The sequence below is a fragment of the Lithobates pipiens genome, unplaced genomic scaffold, assembly GCF_037356315.1.
Source record: "Lithobates pipiens isolate NorthernLeopardFrog02 unplaced genomic scaffold, aLitPip1_a1.2 Scaffold_1, whole genome shotgun sequence".
Lineage (NCBI taxonomy): Eukaryota > Metazoa > Chordata > Amphibia > Anura > Ranidae > Lithobates > Lithobates pipiens.
The window spans coordinates 64829550-64852701 of record NW_027507685.1 but is presented as its reverse complement, the minus strand read 5'-3'; the positions used below and the strand labels follow the sequence as shown (position 1 = coordinate 64852701).

General features: G+C 46.2%; 1 protein-coding gene across 1 annotated transcript; it reads left to right on the top strand.

The window, feature by feature from the left end:
• The first annotated feature begins 1203 nt into the window (after nucleotides 1–1203).
• On the top strand, nucleotides 1204–2224 carry LOC143988148 (olfactory receptor 6N2-like). The gene has a single exon (XM_077487479.1). The coding sequence runs from the start codon at nucleotides 1204–1206 to the stop codon at nucleotides 2161–2163; it is 960 nt and encodes a 319-aa protein (XP_077343605.1). The 3' UTR covers nucleotides 2164–2224.
• Nucleotides 2225–23152: the final 20928 nt, after the last annotated feature.

The window sequence follows — 23152 nt, the reverse complement described above, 5'->3', positions numbered from 1 at the left end:
CCTTATTGAGCATCTGTGGGGCATCCTCAAATGGAAGGTGGAGGAGCGCAAGGTCTTTAACATCAATCAGCTCCGTGATGTCATCATGGAGGAGTGGAAGAGGACTCCAGTGGCAACCTGTGAAGCTCTGGTGAACTCAATGCCCAGAGGGTTAAAACTGTGCTGGAAAATAATGGTGGCCACACAAAATGTTGACACTTTGGACCCAATTTGGACATTTTCACTTAGGGGTGTATTCACTTTTATTGCCAGTGGTTTAGACATTAATGGTTGTGTGTTAAGTTATTTTGAGGGGACAGCAAATTTACACTGTTACTCAAGCTGTACACTCATTACTTTACATTGTAGCAAAGTGTAATTTCTTTAGTTTTGTCACATTAAAGTTATAATAAAATATTTACAAAAATGTGAGGGGTCTACTCACTTTTGTGAGATACTGTACATGAACAATTATCTGCTTCCAGATCTATCCCAAAGTCCATTGCCAACTAATGGGTGTAATTTAGGAGATGGGATGTTTGTGGGGCGAGTAAGATGCTGTAAATAAGTGATATCATTCCAGGGGAATGTGGGGCATTACAATACCTTTGTTTGAATGGAGGCAATAGCAAATGACCATTAGGGAACTTGATATTATGCTCCAGAAAATGTTAAATTTGAAGATATCAATATTCTCCTGTTGGAGGTAATTAAAGTTTGTTGCAGTGAAGAAATTGGGATTACATCCTGAAAAATTCTGTCGTTATCACCAAACATCCTTTCAATTGATGGAATAAGAAAAGTGTCCAAAATCTCAATATAAACTTGTGCATTTATTGAAGATTTAATGACTGTCATCTCCCCAGTATCTTTACCTGACACGCAATCCCATATCATCAATGATTGTGGAAAGTTGCATATTTTCTTCAGGCAGTCATCTTCATACATTTCATCGAAACAGTACTAAACAAGAGTTCCAAGCAAAAGTTTGATTGATCTGCAAAAACAGTTGCAATTGACTACAGTTTTCTTTCTTTTTATAAATGTTTACATGTTTCTTAATGCCAGAAGGTTGGAATTATAATGAAAATAGTTTGGAGGCATGTCTGTGATTCTTTTTTTTCTACACAATTAAATAATTGAATGAAAATTTTCCAAGGGTGGCGAGTCCATACTCATTTTGCAAATGTTTGTGACTCTATGTATTTTTCTTTACAGATCACCATGGTAACAAGGCATCAATTTAACCAGTCAGTTGTAACTGACTTTATTCTTTTAGGGTTTTCTATTGAGGGGCAGAGAAGATTTTGGCTTTTTATTGTTTTATTAATTATCTACATTGCCACCATTACAGCAAACATTTTCATCATTGTCATCATCAAAGCAGACCCACGCCTACATAAACCAATGTACTTCTTTATCAGTGGACTGTCATTCCTTGAGCTCTGGTATCCCTCTGTTACAGTCCCTAGACTCCTGTGGTCTCTTAAAACAAAGGACCAACACATTTCTGTAGCTGGTTGTCTGGCTCAGTTTTATTTCCATTTTTCTCTTGGAGCAACAGAAATGTATCTTCTGACTGCAATGGGGTATGATCGCTATGTCGCCATTTGCAATCCACTGCGCTATTCGGTGATCATAAGTCCCAGTGTATGTACTATGCTCATACTAGGATCATGGGCATGTGGGTTCATTGGAGTGATTGTTCCATGCTTAAGACTATCCAAACTTTGGTACTGTAAAGGGAATGGGATAGATCATTATTACTGTGATTTTGCTCCAATGATTCGCTTGTCCTGCTCTGATACAGCGAAAGCTCAGAATGCTGCTTTTTTTTCCATATGTTTTGTATCTTTAGGGTGTTTTCTCTTGACTTTGATATCTTATGCATGTATTACCCGAATGATAATCAGATTGTCTTCTGCGTTAGCAAGACGTAAAGCGTTTTCCACTTTTGCCTCCCATTTATTTGTTGTTATCCTTTTCTATGGTACTATAATGTTCATGTTCATCAGACCAGCTAGTGGTGATTTCCTTCAGTTTAATATGAAAGTTTCTGTTGTCCCATCCATAGTGACACCTCTTCTGAATCCCATTATCTACACCTTACGGAATCAAGAAGTGATAGAGGCTGTGTTTAAAACAGCCCACACAACAATGGCTTGGTCAAAGGGTTGTAAGTGAACAGACCTCAATTACAACCAGGCAGGACCTCAATTACAACCAGGCAAGACCTCAATTACAACCAAGCAACTCAAATTTTCAGAAGAAGGGGTCAGAAATGGATAATTGCATTTCTTTTATTACAGATTTCCTTTAATCTTTTTTGGTTTTGTTCACCATATAACTTATTTAGCAATCCCTCGGTCTCCAGCTGGGGAGGGTACAGTATTACTGCTCCTCAAAATTAGGTAAGAGTCCTCTGCAATTTGTGCACCAAGAGCTTTGGAGTATCTCACACTCTACTGACCTCCTAAGTTCTTGGTTCCTGAGCAATAAACTTTAAAAAAGACAGCCCTGGGCTGTTTACTGACCCTGTGTGGATGAGAAGCTGCTCTGTGCCTGGCTACCTGCACTGACTGAGGAAAGAACCCATGGACAGCTACAGTTGCCCTTAGTCTACACCATACTTAATTAAAAAAATAAAGTTACAAGAAACTTATTTGGATCCTTGGATTGCTAGAACATTTGCACGCTACCAATATATCTTACTTCACAGTGATTTTAATCCAGAGGGGCATTTTTCTCAACTAAACAGATTTTTGACCATACAATCTTTACTATCCACTTCAGCCCCGGAAGGATTTGCCACCTTTCTGACCAAGCCATTTTTTTGCGAAACGGCACTGCAAAGCTTTAACTGACAATTGCGCAGTTGTTGGTACCCAAACAAAATTGACATCCTTTTTTCCCTACAAATAGAGCTTTCTTTTGGTGGTATTTGATCACCTCTGCGGTTTTTATTTTTTGCGCTATAAACAAAAAAAGAGCGACAATTTTGAAATCAAAACAATATTTTTTCGTTTTTGCTATAATAAATATCCCGATTTTTTTTTTTAAAACAAATTTCTTCATCAGTTTAGGCAGTTTAGATATATTTTCTTCTACATAATTTTGGTAAAAAAAACTGCAATAAGCGTATATTGATTGGTTTGCGCAAAAGTTATAGCGTCTACAAAAGAGGGGATAGATTTATGGCATTTTTATAATTTTTTTTGCTAGTAATGGCGGCAATCATCGATTTTTATCGGGCCTGCAATGTAAAGCGTAGGGCTACCAACATGCCAACGAATATGTATGTGAGCCAGCCGGGAAGTGGCTATAGTGAACTTCTACGTCCCTCCCCATGCCAATCTAAACCTCCTGGAAGCCACATTTTAGAAAACGATTTTTCTAGATTCTGTTTGTAATATATTTATAGGGGACTTAAATGCAGACTGTGATGTTGTGATGGATAGGTTGGGTGGAACATCTTATCAAACCTCTAAATTTGCTGTTTGGATTGTGAAATATGATTTAACTGATGTATGGAGGTGGATGCGCCGGGATAACAAAATGTTTTTATGTCACTTAAACACTCATAGCACCCTCTCCTGTATTTATCTAGTTCTCTACGCCCCTTTATTGCTGACCATAGCTGAGACTATCTCCCTAGAGGTATTTCAGACCATGCCCCCTTATTTTATCTTAATACTTCTCTCCTCCTATAGGGTCACATATCTGAAGATTGCAACCTATTTGGCTATTGGATTAAATTGTAAAGAACCACTGCCAGATAGCCATGCAAGATTATTGGAGGACAATCAACACACCCATTCATTTCCAACATGGGAAGCATCTCCCGCTACTCCTAGAGGCTCTTTTATGGCCATTATAGGCATTATTTTTGTGATTTGGGGGGCTCTTTTCAAAACAACACAACCCACCTTCAGTAAAACTATTTGGAACGCTGGAGCCTGAAGTGTTTTTGATTGCTCAATGTATGATGTTTGAGGAGGATTGACGTCAATTTGAATATACCACATCCCAGTGATCATCCCTCTAACTGAGAGGAAATAGAAGTTGTTTTGCCAGAAAAATTTTTTCTCTATGTTATGATTTGGTAAGCAGATTTGATACACATTGGTGCTGTGTGATCTTTCCTTCACTTCTTAGAAAAGGTGGAGGTCTCCTCATTATCCATTCCTTACATTGGCTTCTTCAATGATGGAACGTGTATAAGCGCTGCACCTTGGACTATATATTTTTAAGTTTTATGATCAATGAACTGTGTTAGCTACTAGTCCTTTTTTTCTTTTTCTTTTGTGTTATCTTAGCGCTGTTACCTTACCTGCTTTTTAATCCACCTTCACTGCCAGAGCACAATAATCCCTCATCAGCAAAATTATATAGAATGGCAAGCCCAACAAACTATTTTCCTTCTCTCTCAAACTTCAAAAATCTGTTTGCATTCAAACAACTTATTTTTGAATGAATGAATGAATGAATGAATGAATGAAATACTTGTATAGCGCACAATGCGAACTGAATCGCCTCTAAACAGGAATAGTGGCTGACCAGGGATTTGCCATACACATGCTCTCAAGGTTCTGGGTACTTTTTCCCTATTATTGTCAACTGTATACCTCAATTGCCTGTTATTTTAATTAATTATTAATTAATTAATTATTAATTAATTATTTTTAATTTTAATTAGTGTTAGAATCCAAAATAGTGTAGAATGACCCTATCTGTTTGTTATCCTATGACATTTGGGGTTTGGCTCAAAGATTCTTAACCACTTAAGCCCCAGACCATTTTGCTGGTCAAAGACCAGAGCACTTTTTGCGATTCGGCACTGCGTCGCTTTAACTGACAATTGCGCAAGTCGTGCGACGTGGCTCCCGAACAAAATTGTCGTCCTTTTTTCCCACAAATTGAGCTTTCTTTTGGTGGTATTCGATCATTTTACATTTTGCTATAATAAATATCCCCGATAGCCGATACATATTCTTCTACATATTTGTGGTAAAAAAATTGCAATGAGCATTTATTGATTGGTTTGCGCAACAGTTATAGCTTTTTACAAAATAGGGGATAGTTTTATGGCATTTTTATTAATTATTTTTTTTTTACTAGTAATGGCGGCGATCAGCATTTGTTATCATGACTGTGACATTATGGTAGACACATCGGACATTTTTGGGACCATTGTCATTTTTACAGCAATCAGTGCTATACAAATGCACTGATTCCTGTGTAAATGACACTGGCAGTGAAGGGGTTAACCACTAGGAGTTATGGGTTAAGTGTGTCCTGGGGAGTGTTTCTAACTGTAGGGAGGGGCGTGGCTACGTGTGACACGTCACTAATCTCTGCTCCCGATTACAGGGAGCAGAGATCAGTGACACTGTCACTAGGCAAAGTGGGGAGATGCTTGTTTACATTAGCATCTCCCCATTCTTCCTCTCCCTGAGGTGATTACGGGTATCCCCGTGGCGATCGAGTCCATGGGACCTGCGACCCGACTCACAGAGGTCCCGGCCGGCGCACGCACTTGATGACACGGCAGCAAATTTAAAGGGACGTACAGGTATGCCCATTTTCCCAGCTGTGCTAATCTGCGGACGTATATCAGCATGCGCCGGTCGGGAACTGGTTAAATTGATTCAATTGTTATATAAGGATCCAATAGCCAAGATTAGACTCAATCAAAATGTATCAAATATTTTCTTCATTTATAGAGCTGCCAGACAGGGAAGCCCCTTTATACCCATTTTATTCAAATTAGCCATAGAATCTCTAGCAATTCTGATATAAACTGCCTCCACTATTAAAGGACTCTATTCATTGAACTAATTAATTGTACTAATTGAAGGAAAGTATATCTATGTATTTTGGTGATACCCTAATCTGCCTTGGTGATCACTCACTCTCTTTTTCAAATTATTGAGCGTTCAGGAAGGTTGTAGGTTTTAGGGAAAACTAAGGATAAACTGATTTGTTTTCCTGTGGACCCTAACTTTGTGAATAACATTCATCAGTCCTCTCGACTTATTGATACATTTTGTTATTTAGGAATTACCATACAGCTTCCCTTAATTACCGATCGGGATAATAACATCTTCCCTATATTAAAATCTCTTTCCTATAGTAACTGGCAAAAAACAAAAAATGGATGTCCTCCCTGAAAATTCCACGGGTAAACCCAATTTATTAAAAATGAATTTCTGAATGTCCTGATCTCTTCAACCACTTGCCGACCGGCTCAGGTCAATATATTTTGGTGAGTGGAATATAAAAGTAAAGCGTTTTCTGTCAGGGGAGAGGAGACATATCGTTGTTCCTACTAAGTAGGAACAATGATAGGCCTTTCCCCCAGTCAGTTCTATCCCCACACAGTTAGAAACACTAACTAGGGAACACAGTTAACCCCTTGATCGATCCCTAATGGTAACCCCTTCCCTGCTAGTGACGTTTACACAGTAATCAGTGCATTTTTATATGATTGCTGTATAAATGTCAGTGGTCTCAAAAATGTGTCAAAAGTGTCCGATCTGTCCGCTGCAATGTCGCAGTACCGCTAAAAATCACAGATAATTTTAAAAAGCCATAAAAATGCCATAAATATTTTCCATAGTTTGTAGGCAGTATAAATTTTGCGCAAACCAATCAATATATGTTTTTTGCGATTTCTTTTTTACCAAAAATATGTACAAAAATATATATTGGCCTATACTGATGAAGAAATTTGTTTTTTAAAACATTTTTGGGGATATTTATTATAGCAAAAAATAAAAAATATATATTTTTTTCAAAATTGTCGCTCTTTTTTATAGCGCAAATATAAAAAACGGAGAGGTCATCAAATGCCACCAAAAGAAAGCTTTATTGTGTGAAAAAAGAATGCAAATTTTGTTTGGGTACAGCATTGCATGACCGCACAATTGTCAGTTAAAACGGCGCAGTGCCAAATTGTAAAAAGTGCTCTGGTCAAGAAGGGGGTAAAATCTTCCAGGGCTGAAGCAGTTAAGCTCAGCCAATCCTTCTGTATCTTCTTTTATTGAATCAGAAACAATCTCAAATTGCTTTAGCCACCCTGCAACTTCCTCTACATCATGGCAGATTGGCCATTTCTAATTTTCAATATTACTACTTGTAACGTACCTCCTATGAATCCTTGTGTAATGTGTTATACAGGAAACCACCTACATTGCTAACTTCTCTCAAGATCTTCGTTCAAATTTTTAACTTTTCCCTCAGAATGACTGGTCTATCTCCCCAAATAATCCAGTTTGGGGTAACCTCTCTCTATGGCACTATCTCTCTGTTCCCTATCTGGAATACTGGTATGCACAAGATATTAAATACCTGCTTCAGTTATTTCAAGATGGTAACCCTAAAGGCTAAGTTCACCCTTCCAGACAGAATCTCACTTTTCATTATAAATATAAGTCTTTTTCTAGTATCTTTCTTGCCCAAGCCACCCTAATATGCTTAGCATTCACTTACTTTGTCCATGGCAGCTTTAAATCTGTACCTTTCTGTTCAAAATAAAAAAAAATGCATCTGAGTCAATCACTTTCTGTATCTTCATGCGATCATCCAGGAAACTTCATATTCCATCATGCATTGCCTTACTGCATCACGGAATATAGCATGTTTACCTCTCTGACTAGGGATGAGCTTGGTGTTCGAGTCGAGCGCACGTTCGACTCGAACACCGGCTGTTCATCCGTTCGGCAAAGCCAGGACTCTGTGGGCCGTTCGCACCAAATTCGTGTGGCGCTCACGGCCCACAATGCACTGCTCTGGCGGCCTTATATAGTGTGGGGCGTGTACTACACAGCCTGAGCTATAATTGGCCACAGGCAGGATGCCGGCGCTGTGATTGGCCAAACATGCGGGGTCACAGTGCATGCTTGGCCAATCACAGCGCCGGCATCCTGCCTGTGGCCAATTATAGCTCAGGCTGTGTAGTACACGCCCCACACTATATAAGGCCGCCAGCGCGGCGGCCTTGTGTAGTGTTCAGGTGTCTGCAGGTGTTAGTGGGTGTTGTCTGTGTGCCTTCACCACAGAATACACCTCTATCTACCCTTTATTGCTGTTCTCTAATTGAGCCATCTGCCATCTGCAGGAGTTATTTGGGGTTGTGTGTCTCCAGCGCAGTATACACCTGTAGCTACCTATATTGCTGTTCTCTAATAGAGCCATTTGCCATCTGCAGGAGTTAGTTGGTGTTGTGTGCCACCCGTGCAGTATACACCTGTAGCTACCTATATTGCTCTTCTCTAATTGAGACTAGTGATGGACGAACGTTTCGCCCGGCGGTCGTTTCGCGGCGAATTTCCGACATTCGCGGTCCGCACGTTCGAACGCCTTTTTCCGTCGTTCGCCGCGGCGGACTTACGTGTTTAATGTATACAAGAACTTTAACCTTTGGTGACACGTTTATCATGTGATACAGGACAGCCAATTGAGACATGACAGCACATGGACACTTGGACATTCCCCCTAACCTATAAATACACCCGATCCGGTGGCCATTTTACATTCTTTCTTCTGTTACGATAGGGACAGGTTCCTGTGTGGAGTAGGGAGAGATAAACCACTAGCTATTTGGTACACAAAAGTTCTTTTCAGGACTGGTATAGGTGTTAGGTGTTGATAGGTTTGCTGTGCTGCTGATTCTTGCAGCAGCCTGAGTGTCTTTTGTTAGTTTAGAGAAAGGGAAAGGACGGTGTATGCTACAGGGACAGCCAGATTAGTCTTTCATCATCATCATCATCATCATCATCATTAGCTGTTACTATCAAGGTCCACAAAAGAGCTGTTCCAGTAACCACTAATCGTTCTCTTTTTTTGCCAATTTGTATAGGGACAGGAAGGAAGCAGTGTTGTCAGGCAGTGAGGGTAATTTTAAAGACTTGCTGTTATTATTAGTTCCACAAAGGTTCTTTTCAGGACTGGTATCAGTGGTACAGTAATAGGCTTGTACATGTATAATATTCTTTCTTCCAAATATAGAAAGGATATTATACTTGACTGCTGCCCTTCTGCTGCAGTCTGCTAAACATTCACAACTCACTTGTTCCACAAAAGTTCTTATAAGGACTGGTAACTTGGTATAGGGTGCTACGGTACATAGGCTTGAGTGCGGTACAGTCTGCTGTTCTGTAAGGACCGCTATCGGTCCACAATAGATAGGGTTGACGTGCACCACTGCTGACCGCTGCCCTATACTGCAGCAGTCCTTCAGCGGTATAGGGACTGACGTACAGTCTGCTAATCACTAACACACAACCTGCTTGTTCCACAAAAGTTCTTATAAGGACTGGTAACTTGGTATAGGGTGCTACGGTACATAGGCTTGAGTGCGGTACAGTCTGCTGTTCTGTAAGGACCGCTATCGGTCCACAATAGATAGGGTTGACGTGCACCACTGCTGACCGCTGCCCTATACTGCAGCAGTCCTTCAGCGGTATAGGGACTGACGTACAGTCTGCTAAACACTAATACACAACCTGCTTGGTCCACAAAAGTTCTTATAAGGACTGGTAACTTGGTATAGGGTGCTACGGTACATAGGCTTGAGTGCGGTACAGTCTGCTGTTCTGTAAGGACCGCTATAGGTCCACAATAGATAGGGTTGACGTGCACCACTGCTGACCGCTCACCTATACTGCAGCAGTCCTTCAGCGGTATAGGGACTGACGTACAGTCTGCTAATCACTAACACACAACCTGCTTGTTCCACAAAAGTTCTTATAAGGACTGGTAACTTGGTATAGGGTGCTACGGTACATAGGCTTGAGTGCGGTACAGTCTGCTGTTCTGTAAGGACCGCTATCGGTCCACAATAGATAGGGTTGACGTGCACCACTGCTGACCGCTGCCCTATACTGCAGCAGTCCTTCAGCGGTATAGGGACTGACGTACAGTCTGCTAAACACTAATACACAACCTGCTTGGTCCACAAAAGTTCTTATAAGGACTGGTAACTTGGTATAGGGTGCTACGGTACATAGGCTTGAGTGCGGTACAGTCTGCTGTTCTGTAAGGACCGCTATCGGTCCACAATAGATAGGGTTGACGTGCACCACTGCTGACCGCTCACCTATACTGCAGCAGTCCTTCAGCGGTATAGGGACTGACGTACAGTCTGCTAATCACTAACACACAACCTGCTTGTTCCACAAAAGTTCTTATAAGGACTGGTAACTTGGTATAGGGTGCTACGGTACATAGGCTTGAGTGCGGTACAGTCTGCTGTTCTGTAAGGACCGCTATCGGTCCACAATAGATAGGGTTGACGTGCACCACTGCTGACCGCTGCCCTATACTGCAGCAGTCCTTCAGCGGTATAGGGACTGACGTACAGTCTGCTAAACACTAATACACAACCTGCTTGGTCCACAAAAGTTCTTATAAGGACTGGTAACTTGGTATAGGGTGCTACGGTACATAGGCTTGAGTGCGGTACAGTCTGCTGTTCTGTAAGGACCGCTATCGGTCCACAATAGATAGGGTTGACGTGCACCACTGCTGACCGCTGCCCTATACTGCAGCAGTCCTTCAGCGGTATAGGGACTGACGTACAGTCTGCTAAACACTAATACACAACCTGCTTGGTCCACAAAAGTTCTTATAAGGACTGGTAACTTGGTATAGGGTGCTACGGTACATAGGCTTGAGTGCGGTACAGTCTGCTGTTCTGTAAGGACCGCTATAGGTCCACAATAGATAGGGTTGACGTGCACCACTGCTGACCGCTCACCTATACTGCAGCAGTCCTTCAGCGGTATAGGGACTGACGTACAGTCTGCTAATCACTAACACACAACCTGCTTGTTCCACAAAAGTTCTTATAAGGACTGGTAACTTGGTATAGGGTGCTACGGTACATAGGCTTGAGTGCGGTACAGTCTGCTGTTCTGTAAGGACCGCTATCGGTCCACAATAGATAGGGTTGACGTGCACCACTGCTGACCGCTGCCCTATACTGCAGCAGTCCTTCAGCGGTATAGGGACTGACGTACAGTCTGCTAAACACTAATACACAACCTGCTTGGTCCACAAAAGTTCTTATAAGGACTGGTAACTTGGTATAGGGTGCTACGGTACATAGGCTTGAGTGCGGTACAGTCTGCTGTTCTGTAAGGACCGCTATCGGTCCACAATAGATAGGGTTGACGTGCACCACTGCTGACCGCTGCCCTATACTGCAGCAGTCCTTCAGCGGTATAGGGACTGACGTACAGTCTGCTAAACACTAATACACAACCTGCTTGGTCCACAAAAGTTCTTATAAGGACTGGTAACTTGGTATAGGGTGCTACGGTACATAGGCTTGAGTGCGGTACAGTCTGCTGTTCTGTAAGGACCGCTATCGGTCCACAATAGATAGGGTTGACGTGCACCACTGCTGACCGCTGCCCTATACTGCAGCAGTCCTTCAGCGGTATAGGGACTGACGTACAGTCTGCTAATCACTAACACACAACCTGCTTGTTCCACAAAAGTTCTTATAAGGACTGGTAACTTGGTATAGGGTGCTACGGTACATAGGCTTGAGTGCGGTACAGTCTGCTGTTCTGTAAGGACCGCTATCGGTCCACAATAGATAGGGTTGACGTGCACCACTGCTGACCGCTGCCCTATACTGCAGCAGTCCTTCAGCGGTATAGGGACTGACGTACAGTCTGCTAAACACTAATACACAACCTGCTTGGTCCACAAAAGTTCTTATAAGGACTGGTAACTTGGTATAGGGTGCTACGGTACATAGGCTTGAGTGCGGTACAGTCTGCTGTTCTGTAAGGACCGCTATCGGTCCACAATAGATAGGGTTGACGTGCACCACTGCTGACCGCTGCCCTATACTGCAGCAGTCCTTCAGCGGTATAGGGACTGACGTACAGTCTGCTAAACACTAATACACAACCTGCTTGGTCCACAAAAGTTCTTATAAGGACTGGTAACTTGGTATAGGGTGCTACGGTACATAGGCTTGAGTGCGGTACAGTCTGCTGTTCTGTAAGGACCGCTATCGGTCCACAATAGATAGGGTTGACGTGCACCACTGCTGACCGCTGCCCTATACTGCAGCAGTCCTTCAGCGGTATAGGGACTGACGTACAGTCTGCTAAACACTAATACACAACCTGCTTGGTCCACAAAAGTTCTTATAAGGACTGGTAACTTGGTATAGGGTGCTACGGTACATAGGCTTGAGTGCGGTACAGTCTGCTGTTCTGTAAGGACCGCTATCGGTCCACAATAGATAGGGTTGACGTGCACCACTGCTGACCGCTGCCCTATACTGCAGCAGTCCTTCAGCGGTATAGGGACTGACGTACAGTCTGCTAAACACTAATACACAACCTGCTTGGTCCACAAAAGTTCTTATAAGGACTGGTAACTTGGTATAGGGTGCTACGGTACATAGGCTTGAGTGCGGTACAGTCTGCTGTTCTGTAAGGACCGCTATAGGTCCACAATAGATAGGGTTGACGTGCACCACTGCTGACCGCTCACCTATACTGCAGCAGTCCTTCAGCGGTATAGGGACTGACGTACAGTCTGCTAATCACTAACACACAACCTGCTTGTTCCACAAAAGTTCTTATAAGGACTGGTAACTTGGTATAGGGTGCTACGGTACATAGGCTTGAGTGCGGTACAGTCTGCTGTTCTGTAAGGACCGCTATCGGTCCACAATAGATAGGGTTGACGTGCACCACTGCTGACCGCTGCCCTATACTGCAGCAGTCCTTCAGCGGTATAGGGACTGACGTACAGTCTGCTAAACACTAATACACAACCTGCTTGGTCCACAAAAGTTCTTATAAGGACTGGTAACTTGGTATAGGGTGCTACGGTACATAGGCTTGAGTGCGGTACAGTCTGCTGTTCTGTAAGGACCGCTATCGGTCCACAATAGATAGGGTTGACGTGCACCACTGCTGACCGCTGCCCTATACTGCAGCAGTCCTTCATCGGTATAGGGACTAAGAGTTTTGTCACAGGGTCATTTAAAAAATGACAGGCAGAGGAAGAGGCAGGCCCTTCCGCAGGGGTGGTAGGGGTAGGGCAGGAGCAACAGGCTTGAGCCAAAGTGGGAAGTTGCAGAAGGTGCGTTCAATTACTTTAAAGGATGCACCAGACTTGGTTGAGTGGCTCGCTCAGCCTTACTCTTCTGCACCCTCCTCATCCTCTCGATCTGCACCCTCTTCTTCACTCTCTGCTATGTGCACCCCCAAAGACACTACCACCAACAACACGACCACCACCACCACCACCACATACCTTCCGCTTGAGTCACTGGAATTATTTTCCGATCCATATCAAGAGGACATTTCTGATGCGCAGCCACTCTTGGTATTGGATCAGGAAGAGGAGGTAGCAACAAGCGCTACTCAGCAGTCTGACGCCAGTACCCAGATCAGCCCAAGGAGGAGGTTGGTCCCCGGTGTTGCTGCCTACTCCGAGATCTCTACTTATAGCGGTGGGGAAGGTGACGTTGATGATGACGTGTCTAGTGATGTCACGTGGGTGCCCACAAGAGAGGAAGAGGAGGGGAGTTCAGAGGGAGATATGGACCAGCAGATAGGGAGGAGAAGCAGCAATGACTTACATTGCACAGCAGGGACAAAGCAGACTGCAAATGTATCAGGAGCGAGTCATCGACCATGTACGGTCACATCTGGCGCTCCCAGGACACCGGCACATGGCTCCGCAGTGTGGGCTTTTTTTAACGTGTCCGCTGCTGACAATAGCGTTGCCATCTGCAATCTTTGCAGTCAACGCGTTAGTCGCGGTAAGCCCAATACTCACCTAGGGACGACCGCCTTAAGAAGGCACATGAGCAGCCATCACCGAGCCCAGTGGGAGCAACGGAACACACAAAGCCACACTGCAGGCTCTCACCGTCCAGCCTCGTCTTCTACTTCTCCTTCTCCTCTCTCCTCACAATTGTCCTCCACTCCACCTTCCATCACGCCAAGCTCACATTTTTCTGCAAAAAGGCAGGCTTCCGTGGGCCTAATGTTTGAGCGTAAAAAAATGATGACGCCGGATAACCCTCTTGCCCAACGGTTGGCGGCTGGCTTGTCAGAACTCATAGCCCGCCAACTACTGCCATATAAACTGGTGGACTCGGAGGCCTTTCGCAAATTTGTGGCCATTGGAACACCACAATGGAAGGTCCCAGGAAGGAAGTATTTCTCAGAGAAGGGCATCCCAGAGCTATATGGCCATGTTCAGCGGCAAGTGAATGTATCTCTGGCACACAGTGTCGGTGCCAAGATACATCTGACCACAGACACGTGGTCTAGCAAACACGGGCAGGGAAGGTATATCAGTTTTACTGCCCACTGGGTGAACCTTCTGACGGCCGTCAAGCATGTAACCCGTGGCACCCGTGTAGATTTGGTTTTACCGCCACGGATTGCATGCAGGCCTGACTCTTCTTCTCCTCCTCCTACTCCATCCTCCTCCCTCTCCTCCTCAGCTGCCTCCTCCTTTTCCGCTGCTAGCGTCTCTTCCACTGCACCGCCCAAGCTCCCCAGAACCTATTCCACATGCCAGGTGAGACGTTGCCATGCCGTGCTGCGTCTGTTGTGCCTGGAAGCAAAGAGCCACACTGGCCCGGCACTCCTTTCAGCTTTGCGTTCACAGGCAGATGAGTGGCTAACACCGCTCAATTTGACAGTTGGTAAAGTGGTGTGTGACAACGGTGCCAATCTGCTTAGCGCATTGAAACAGGGCAAAATCACGCACGTGCCGTGCATGGCACACGTCTTAAACTTGGTCGTGCAGCGATTCCTTGTCAAATACCCTGGGGTCCAGGACATCTTGCGGCAGGCAAGGAAAATCTCGGCCCATTTCAGAAGATCTTACACGGCCATGGCTCGCCTTGCTGACATTCAGCGGCGACACCATCTGCCGGTCAGACGTCTTATTTGCGATTGCCCGACGCGATGGAACTCAACCTTCTATATGCTTGATAGGCTGCTCCAGCAGAAACGTGCAGTTAACGTCTACCTGTATGAACTCTGCGAAAGAAACGGTTCTGGGGAGCTGGGTTTTTTTTCACCGCGCCAGTGGCTGCTCATGCGCGACACATGCAGACTTCTGCGGCCATTTGAGGAGATCACCAAACTGGTCAGTCGCAGCCATGGCGCCATCAGTGACATGGTACCTTATGCCTTCTTTCTGGAGCGTGCATTGCGTCGTGTCATTGATCAGGCTGTGGAGGAGCAGGAGCGGGAAGATGAGGAAGTCGCAATGCTGGATGAATTCCCAGGGGGGCTACTCTATCTGAGACAAGTCAACAACAGGAGTCTGATGAGGAGTCAGAGGAGGATGGTGCCGGGGCGGATGAGCAGGAGCAAGAAGAGCATGCTTTAAACCTTTCTGGGATCCCTGTTGTGCGAGGATGGGGAGAGGAGAATGAAGAGGACGACATTATCCTGGATGATGAGCAGGAGCCAGGCCACCACACCGCTTCCACTTTAGTGCAAATGGGGGCCTTCATGCTCCAGTGTTTTAATAGGGACCCCCGTATAAAAAGCATGAGGGTCAAGGACCAGTACTGGGTGGCAACGTACTTAGACCCCCGGTACAAACACAAAATGGCGGAAATGTTACCGCCGTCGCAGAGGGCTGTCAGAATGCAGCACTTCCAGGCCTTGCTTCGAGAAATGCTGCATTCTGCTTTTGCGTGCGCTGGCAGAGGAGCAATTCCCACTCCCAGAGAAGGATTTGCGGGTACCAATCCAACAGCGCCTGCAAGAAGAGGCCGGTTTGAAGATGTGTTGGTGACTTCGGATATGAGGTCATTCTTTCAGCCGACCCATCGACAGGTGTCATCCGGATCCAGCATCAGGGAACGCCTAGACCGTCAGGTGTCCGACTACATTGGGTTAACGGCCGATGTGGACGCTCTGAGGAGTGATGAACCCCTAGACTACTGGGTGGGCAGGCTTGACCTCTGGCCAGAGCTTGCCCAATTTGCAATCGAACTGTTGGCTTGCCCCTCATCCAGTGTCCTGTCCGAAAGGACGTTCAGCGCAGCAGGGGGGATTGTGACCGATAAGCGTACTCGCCTAGCTCACCACAGTGTTAACTACCTCACATTTCTAAAAATGAATGAGGCATGGATCTCGGAGGAATTCAACACATGTGACCAGTAGACCATGTATATGTCTATAAACTATTTTTTTAATCAAGCACACAGACCTTCTTAATTCATTTGGCTCACTTCCTTGACCCAAAAAAGCACACCGTACTATATGCCCCTACCCTCCTCTTTGAAGAGGTTGAGCGGTGTCATATTTCTACTGGGGCTGCTTATGATATCCCTGTGCTGTGCTGACTTCCTCCTGGGGGTTCTTATTATGAAGGGATCACACTATCCCTGTGCTGTGCTGACTTCCTCCTGGGGGTTCTTATTATGAGGGGATCACACCATCCCTGTGCTGTGCTGACTTCCTCCTGGGGCTGCTTACGGTGCTGCTGTCAGTGCTGTATGTCACGGTGCTGCTGTCAGCGCTGTATGTCACGGTGCTGCTGTCAGCGCTGTATGTCACGGTGCTGCTGTCAGCGCTGTATGTCACGGTGCTGCTGTCAGCGCTGTATGTCACGGTGCTGCTGTCAGCGCTGTATGTCACGGTGCTGCTGTCAGCGCTGTATGTCACGGTGCTGCTGTCAGCGCTGTATGTCACGGTGCTGCTGTCAGCGCTGTATGTCACGGTGCTGCTGTCAGCGCTGTATGTCACGGTGCTGCTGTCAGCGCTGTATGTCACGGTGCTGCTGTCAGTGCTCTGTATTACGGTGCTGCTGTCAGATGCCTCTATCACGGTGCATGTGTCATTCCGGTATGTCACGCTGCTGGTGATCATCTCCTGCACCCTCTTCTTTGCCTACCCTGGTCCCTGACCTTCCCTCTCCTCCATTGCCTTCATTAGCTCCATAGTCCTGAATTGTTAGAACAATTTCCCAAATAAAATAAAAATGCTTGTAGTTATCGATCCCAAATTCACCTCATACATGTATTATGTCATTGTCCAGATGGTGGGACTACGTTTTACCCCCTAATAATTACCACGTGGCCGCAAATTCGACATGAAGGTTTGCAAAGTTCGCCTCCCATTGAAGTCAATGGGGCCCGCGGCGAACGTTCGGTTTCGCGAACGTTTGGGTCCGTTCGCATTTCGCTTTCGCGAAACGTCCCGTCGGAAGTTCGTCCATCACTAATTGAGACATCTGCAGGAGTTAGTTGGTGTTGTGTGCCTCCAGCACAGTATACACTGGTATCTACCCTTTATTGCTGGTGTTCTCTAATACAGCCATCTTCAGGAATTAGTGGGTGTTGTGTGCCTCCAGCACAGTATACACCTGTATCTACCCTTTATTGCTGGTGTTCTATAATAAAGGCATTTGGAGTTAGTGGGTGTTGTGTGCCTCCAGCACAGCACAGTATATACCTATATCTACCCTTTATTGCTGGTGTTCTATAATAAAGGCATCTGCAGGAGTTAGTGGGTGTTGTGTGCCTCCAGCACAGCACAATATACACCAGTACCTACCCTTTACTGCTGTTGTTCTCTAATACAGCCATCTGCAGGAGTTAGTGGGTGTTGTGTGCCTCCAGCACAGTATACACCTGTATCTACCCTTTATTGCTGGTGTTCTATAATAAAGGCATCTGCAGGAGTTAGTGGGTGTTTTGTGCCTCCAGTTCAATATACACTACCCAATTGCTGGTTTTACAATCTCCCTGCAGGCCATTACCATGTCTGGAAAGCCAACAAGGAGAGGCAGACAGGCACGAGCCAATAAAAGAGGGCAAGCAGGCTCTGTGTCTAGAGACAACAGTGCTGGTCGTGGACGCGGTGCATCATCATCAGCACGTGGCCATGGGACACGCTTGTCCTTATTTTCGGCAGCTGGACGTGTTGAGCCGCATCATGCTGAAGACTTGGTAGAGTGGATGACCAAGCCCTCTTCATCCTCTTCATCCTCTCTCACCCAGGCTCAGGGTACTAGCAAAGCAGCTGCCAACGCATCCTTTTCCATCATCTCAATGTCATAATCAGTGACTCCTTCCCTAGACCCACAACGTCCTCCTGAGGAGTCCCCCGAACTGTTTGGGCACAGTGTTGGGTACATGCTCCAGGAGGATGCCCAGTGTTTTGTAGGCTCTGATGATGATACTCAGCTAGAGGAAGGCAGTAGTGTGAGCGCAGAGAGAGGGGATGCTCAATAAGGACAGCAATCTAGCAGTCATGTTCCACAAGCTGCAGAATACTGCCAGGTTTGCTCCAGTGATGAAGAGGTAGGGGATGATGAGGTCGCTGACTCCACGTGGGTGCCTGGTAGGAGAGAGGAGGAGGAGGAGGAGGCACATCTCCAACAAGGCAGAATGCTCTCCGGAGGCCAGCTTAGGGGCAGCACACCGACTGAATCACACTGCAGAGCTTCCGCCTGTGCAGGGCGCTGCCTCTGCGCGTTATTCTAAAAGTTCTTTGGTGTGGGCCTTTTTTGAGACGAGTGCATCAGATCGCACCGTTGCTATTTGCAACATATGTCTCAAGTGTATCTCGCATGGCCAAAACATCAGCCACTTGGGCACCACATGCTTGACCAGACATATGTTGACCTGCCATGCAGCTCGTTGGCAAGCTTACCTCAAAGACCCACACCAAAGAACAAAGCAGACCTGTCCTTGCTACTCATCAGCTGGGATCTCCAACCCCACTAAACCTTCAGTCCTCTCTGAAATCTGCACTGAGAGGAATGAAGGTGTAGAATTAGGTGTGTCACAGCCAAGTGCTTGCGGGCACTCTGCTAGCAGTACACCCACGTCCGATTGTAACAGGCAAATTTCCCTGCTCCAGCTGCTGGACCGTAGAAAGAAGTTCACTCCCAGCCATCCACATGCCCAGCGGTTGAATGCTAGCTTGGCTAAATTGCTAGCACTTCAACTGCTGCCTGTTCAGTTGGTAGACTCGGCCCCCTTCCGTGAGTTTGTGCAATGTGCGGTTCCTCAGTGGCAGGTCCCCAAACGCCACTTTTTCTCACGGAAGGCGATTCCGGCTCTCTACCGGCATGTGGAAGGCAATGTCCTTGCCTCGCTGGACAGGGCAGTCAGTGGTAAGGTGCATATTACCGCTGACTCATGGTCCAGCAGGCATGGACAGGGACGTTACCTGTCTTTCACGGCCCATTTGGGTCACTCTTCTGGCAGCTGGGAAGGATGCAGGACAAGGTGCAGTAGTGTTGGAGGTTGTTCCACCACCACGCCTCCAAAATGCTACTACTGGTTATGACACACCTCTCTCCCCCACCCCTCCTCTTCTTCTTCCTCCATGGCTTCTTCCAGTGCTCTGTCCTCGGAATCAGCGGTGCTCCGTAGGCGTTCAAGGGGCTACGCAAGTACGCAGGCAAAACGATGCCATGCCATGCATGTGCTGGTTTGTTTGGGGGACAGGAGCCACACCGGGGCAGATATTTTGTCAGCTCTGCAGGGGCAGGTCGAGAGATGGTTGACGCCAAGCCAGCTTAAGCCAGGATTGGTGGTTTGAGACAATGGCACCAACCTCCTCTCCGCCCTCCGACAGGGACAACTGACCCATGTGCCTTGTGTGGCTCATGTTATTAACCTGGTGGTGCAGCGGTTCTTGGGCAGGTACCTGGGCTTAGAGGATGTAATGAAGCAGGCCAGGAAAGTCCGTGTGCATTTCCGCCGATCATTTAATGCCAGTGCTCGGCTGGCTGAGCTCCAAAATGAGTTGAACCTGCCCAAGAACCGCCTTATATGTGACATGCCCACCAGGTGGAACTCAACGTTGGCCATGCTGCAGCGGCTGCACATGCAGCAGAGGGCCATTAATGAGTACCTGTGCGACTACGGCACCAGGACAGGGTCAGGGGAGCTTGTTTTTTTCTCACCACGCCAGTGGGGCATGATCAGGGATGTATGCACTGTCTTGTCATCGTTTGAGGAGGGAACAAGGATGGTGAGCAGTGACAGTGCATGCATCTTGTCCACCTGTTGGAGCACACGCTGCGTGGAATAATGGACAGGGCAATTGAGGCAGAAAAGAGGCAGGAAGGGGAGTACTTCCTTGCCTCTCAAGGCCTCCTTTATCCAGACAGTGTTCCTGCTGTCCCCCCATCACACAGGAAGAGAACGAGGAGGAGGAGGATTGTGTCAGCATGGAGGAGGAGCCTGGGACTCAGCATCAACAGCAGCAGTCTTGTAGGGATGATTTACAGTCCCAAGAAACCCGTGGAATTGTACGTGGCTGGGAGGAGGTGGCTGTGGCTCATGTTGTCCTTAGTGACCCAGAGGACTCCGGACCGAATGCCTCAGCTAACCTACACTGCATGGCCTCCCTGATCCTGCAAAGCCTGTGGAAGGATCCTCGTACTCTTCGGATCAAGGAGAGGAACGATTACTGGCTGGCCACTCTCCTTGATCCACGGTACAAGGGTATCTTGCCGTCGCAGAGGGAGCAGAGGATGAGAAATCTCTGGGAGGCCTTGCAGAAAGGTCTGTGCAACGCGTTCCCAGAGACTGGGAGGTTACAAACTCCTGGTCCTGGGCAACATGTTGCTGAGGCATCGGTCAGAAGGAGCGGTGGAGAAGGTGGCCATCTGACCGATGTGTTCAGACACATTTTTAGTCCGCAGCCCCAAGGTATGATCGGTTCCAGCAACCATCGCCAGCGTCTGATTTACATGGTGCAGGAATGCCTAGGGGCAAGGTCAGACTTGGACACCTTTACCCCCGAAAATCCTCTGGCTTACTGGGTCTTAAGGATGGATCACTGCCCAGAGCTTGCACAGTATGCAATTGAGCTACTGGCCTGTCCTGCATCCAGCGTTCTTTTGGAACGCACCTTCAGTGCTGCTGGTGGCTTTGTAACCGATCACAGGGTGCGCCTGTCCCCCGACTCGGTTGATTGACTGACCTTCATAAAGATGAATCAGTCTTGGATCACCACCAGCTATCAAGCATCTGAAGCTGATGTAACCGAATACCACCAGCCCAATTTTTCAGCCCCTGTTTAACAGGGGCGTTTAATTACAATTTTTGATGCAATGCTTTGCAGCAGGGCTCATTCCTGCACTACAAGTAGAGTATATGGGAGAGGTTGCAGTGTCGTGGCACCAGCACCAGTGCCACCAGCCCAATTTTTCATGCATCCAGCGTTCTTTCGGAACACACCTTCAGTGGTGCTGGAGGCTTTGTAACCGATCACAGGGTGCGCCTGTCCACCGACTCGGTTGATCGACTGACCTTCATAAAGATGAATCAGTCTTGGATCACCACCAGCTACCAAGCATCTGAAGCTGATGTAACCGAATAATTTTTTTTTTAAATATCACATCCCTTCAAGACTGCCTATGTTGATGCTGAGTGACTGTCCTGTTATGTTGACTGTCTATCCTCTTCCTCCTCTGCTGATATCTTGGAAGAACATTTTTGGTTCTGGATGATGCCACCAGCCCAATTTTTCAGCCCCTGTTTAACAGGGGCCTGTAATTACAATTTTTGATGCAATGCTTTGCAGCAGGGCTCATTCCTGCACTACAAATAGAGTATATGGGAGAGGTTGCAGTTTCATGGCACCAGCACTAGTGCCTAAGGCCCATTTTTTCAGCCCCTGTTTAACAGGGGCATGTAATTACAATTTTTGATGCAATGCTTTGCAGCAGGGCTCATTCCTGCAATCCAACTAGAGTATATGATAGAGGTTGCAGTGTATAGGCCCAATTTTTCAGCCCCTGTTTAACAGGGGCATGTAATACAATTTTTGATGCAATGCTTTGCAGCAGGGCTCATTCCTGCACTCAAACTAAAGTATTTGGGAGAGGTTGCAGTGTTGTGGCACCAGCAAGCAGTGCCTAAGGTCCAATTTTTCAGCCTCTGTATAACAGGGGCATGCAATTACAATTCTTGATATAATATTTCCCAGCAGGGCCCGTTCCTGTGCTCACCGAGAGTAACTGTGAGGACTTATAGTGTTGTGGCACCAGCACCACCATCACAACCACCAAAGGCCCAATTTTTCTACCACTGTTCAACAATGGCATGTAATTACAATTCTTGATATGATCGTTCACAGCAGGACGCTCCAGCAAGAGTCACTTTGAGGGCTTACAGTGTTGTGGCAACACCAACACCTTAGCTCCCCATTTCTGCAGAGCATATAGGGCAGGCCCTTACTTTCAAACATCCAACTTACAAACGTCTCCTACTTGCAAATGGAAGGAGACAACAGGAAGTGAGAGGAAAAAAGACGGACGGCAAAACAAATTATACAGGGGTGATAACCCTTCCCTATGTTTTCCAAAAAGCGTAAAAATAGATTTTTTGACTGGAGCTACACTTTAAAAATGTACCAGTTCAAAATTACAAACAGATTCTACTTAACACAACAAACCTACACAGTCCCTGTCTTGTTTGCACCACCTGTATACCCCTGTTCTGAGTATATAGGGCCTGGGGGCGCCACACCTTTCCTTTTTTTTAAATGGGCTCCCCTTAATATCCGTACAAGACACAAAGGGGCTGGTAATGGGCAGGGGGGCTACCTATGGCATTTTTCTCAATGATTTTCATCCATATTGCCGGAACCAGATATTACATTAGCAGTTTTAAATGACTTTTATTACGTTAAATGTCATTTTGTGCAGGGACTGCTGTAAACACGGGAAACACATGCCACTTCACAGGCATACTATAGACACCCCCCAGGCATGATATTTAAAGGAATATTTCACTTTTTTTCACTTTAATCGTCATTAAAATCAGTGCTCCCAAAAAAACAGCCATTTTTAAAAACATTTTAGGCATTGACCCATGTCCCCTGGGGCAGGAGCCAGGTCCCCAAACCCTTTTTAGGACAATATCTTGCATATTAGCCATTAAAATTAGCACTGTTTATTTCGAACGTTCGAGTCCCATAGACTTCAATGGGGTTCTATAGTTCGCACGAATTTTCGGTCCGTTCGAAAGTTCTGGTGCGAACCGAACCGGGGGGTGTTCGGCTCATCCCTTCTCTGGACCATACCTCCCTTATCACTATACCACCTCATTTTTATTTCCACCCACTCCTACTTCTGTGGCCATACACTGTACAATCTGCAAGGGCCTGCCAGCTTTAATACATATTGA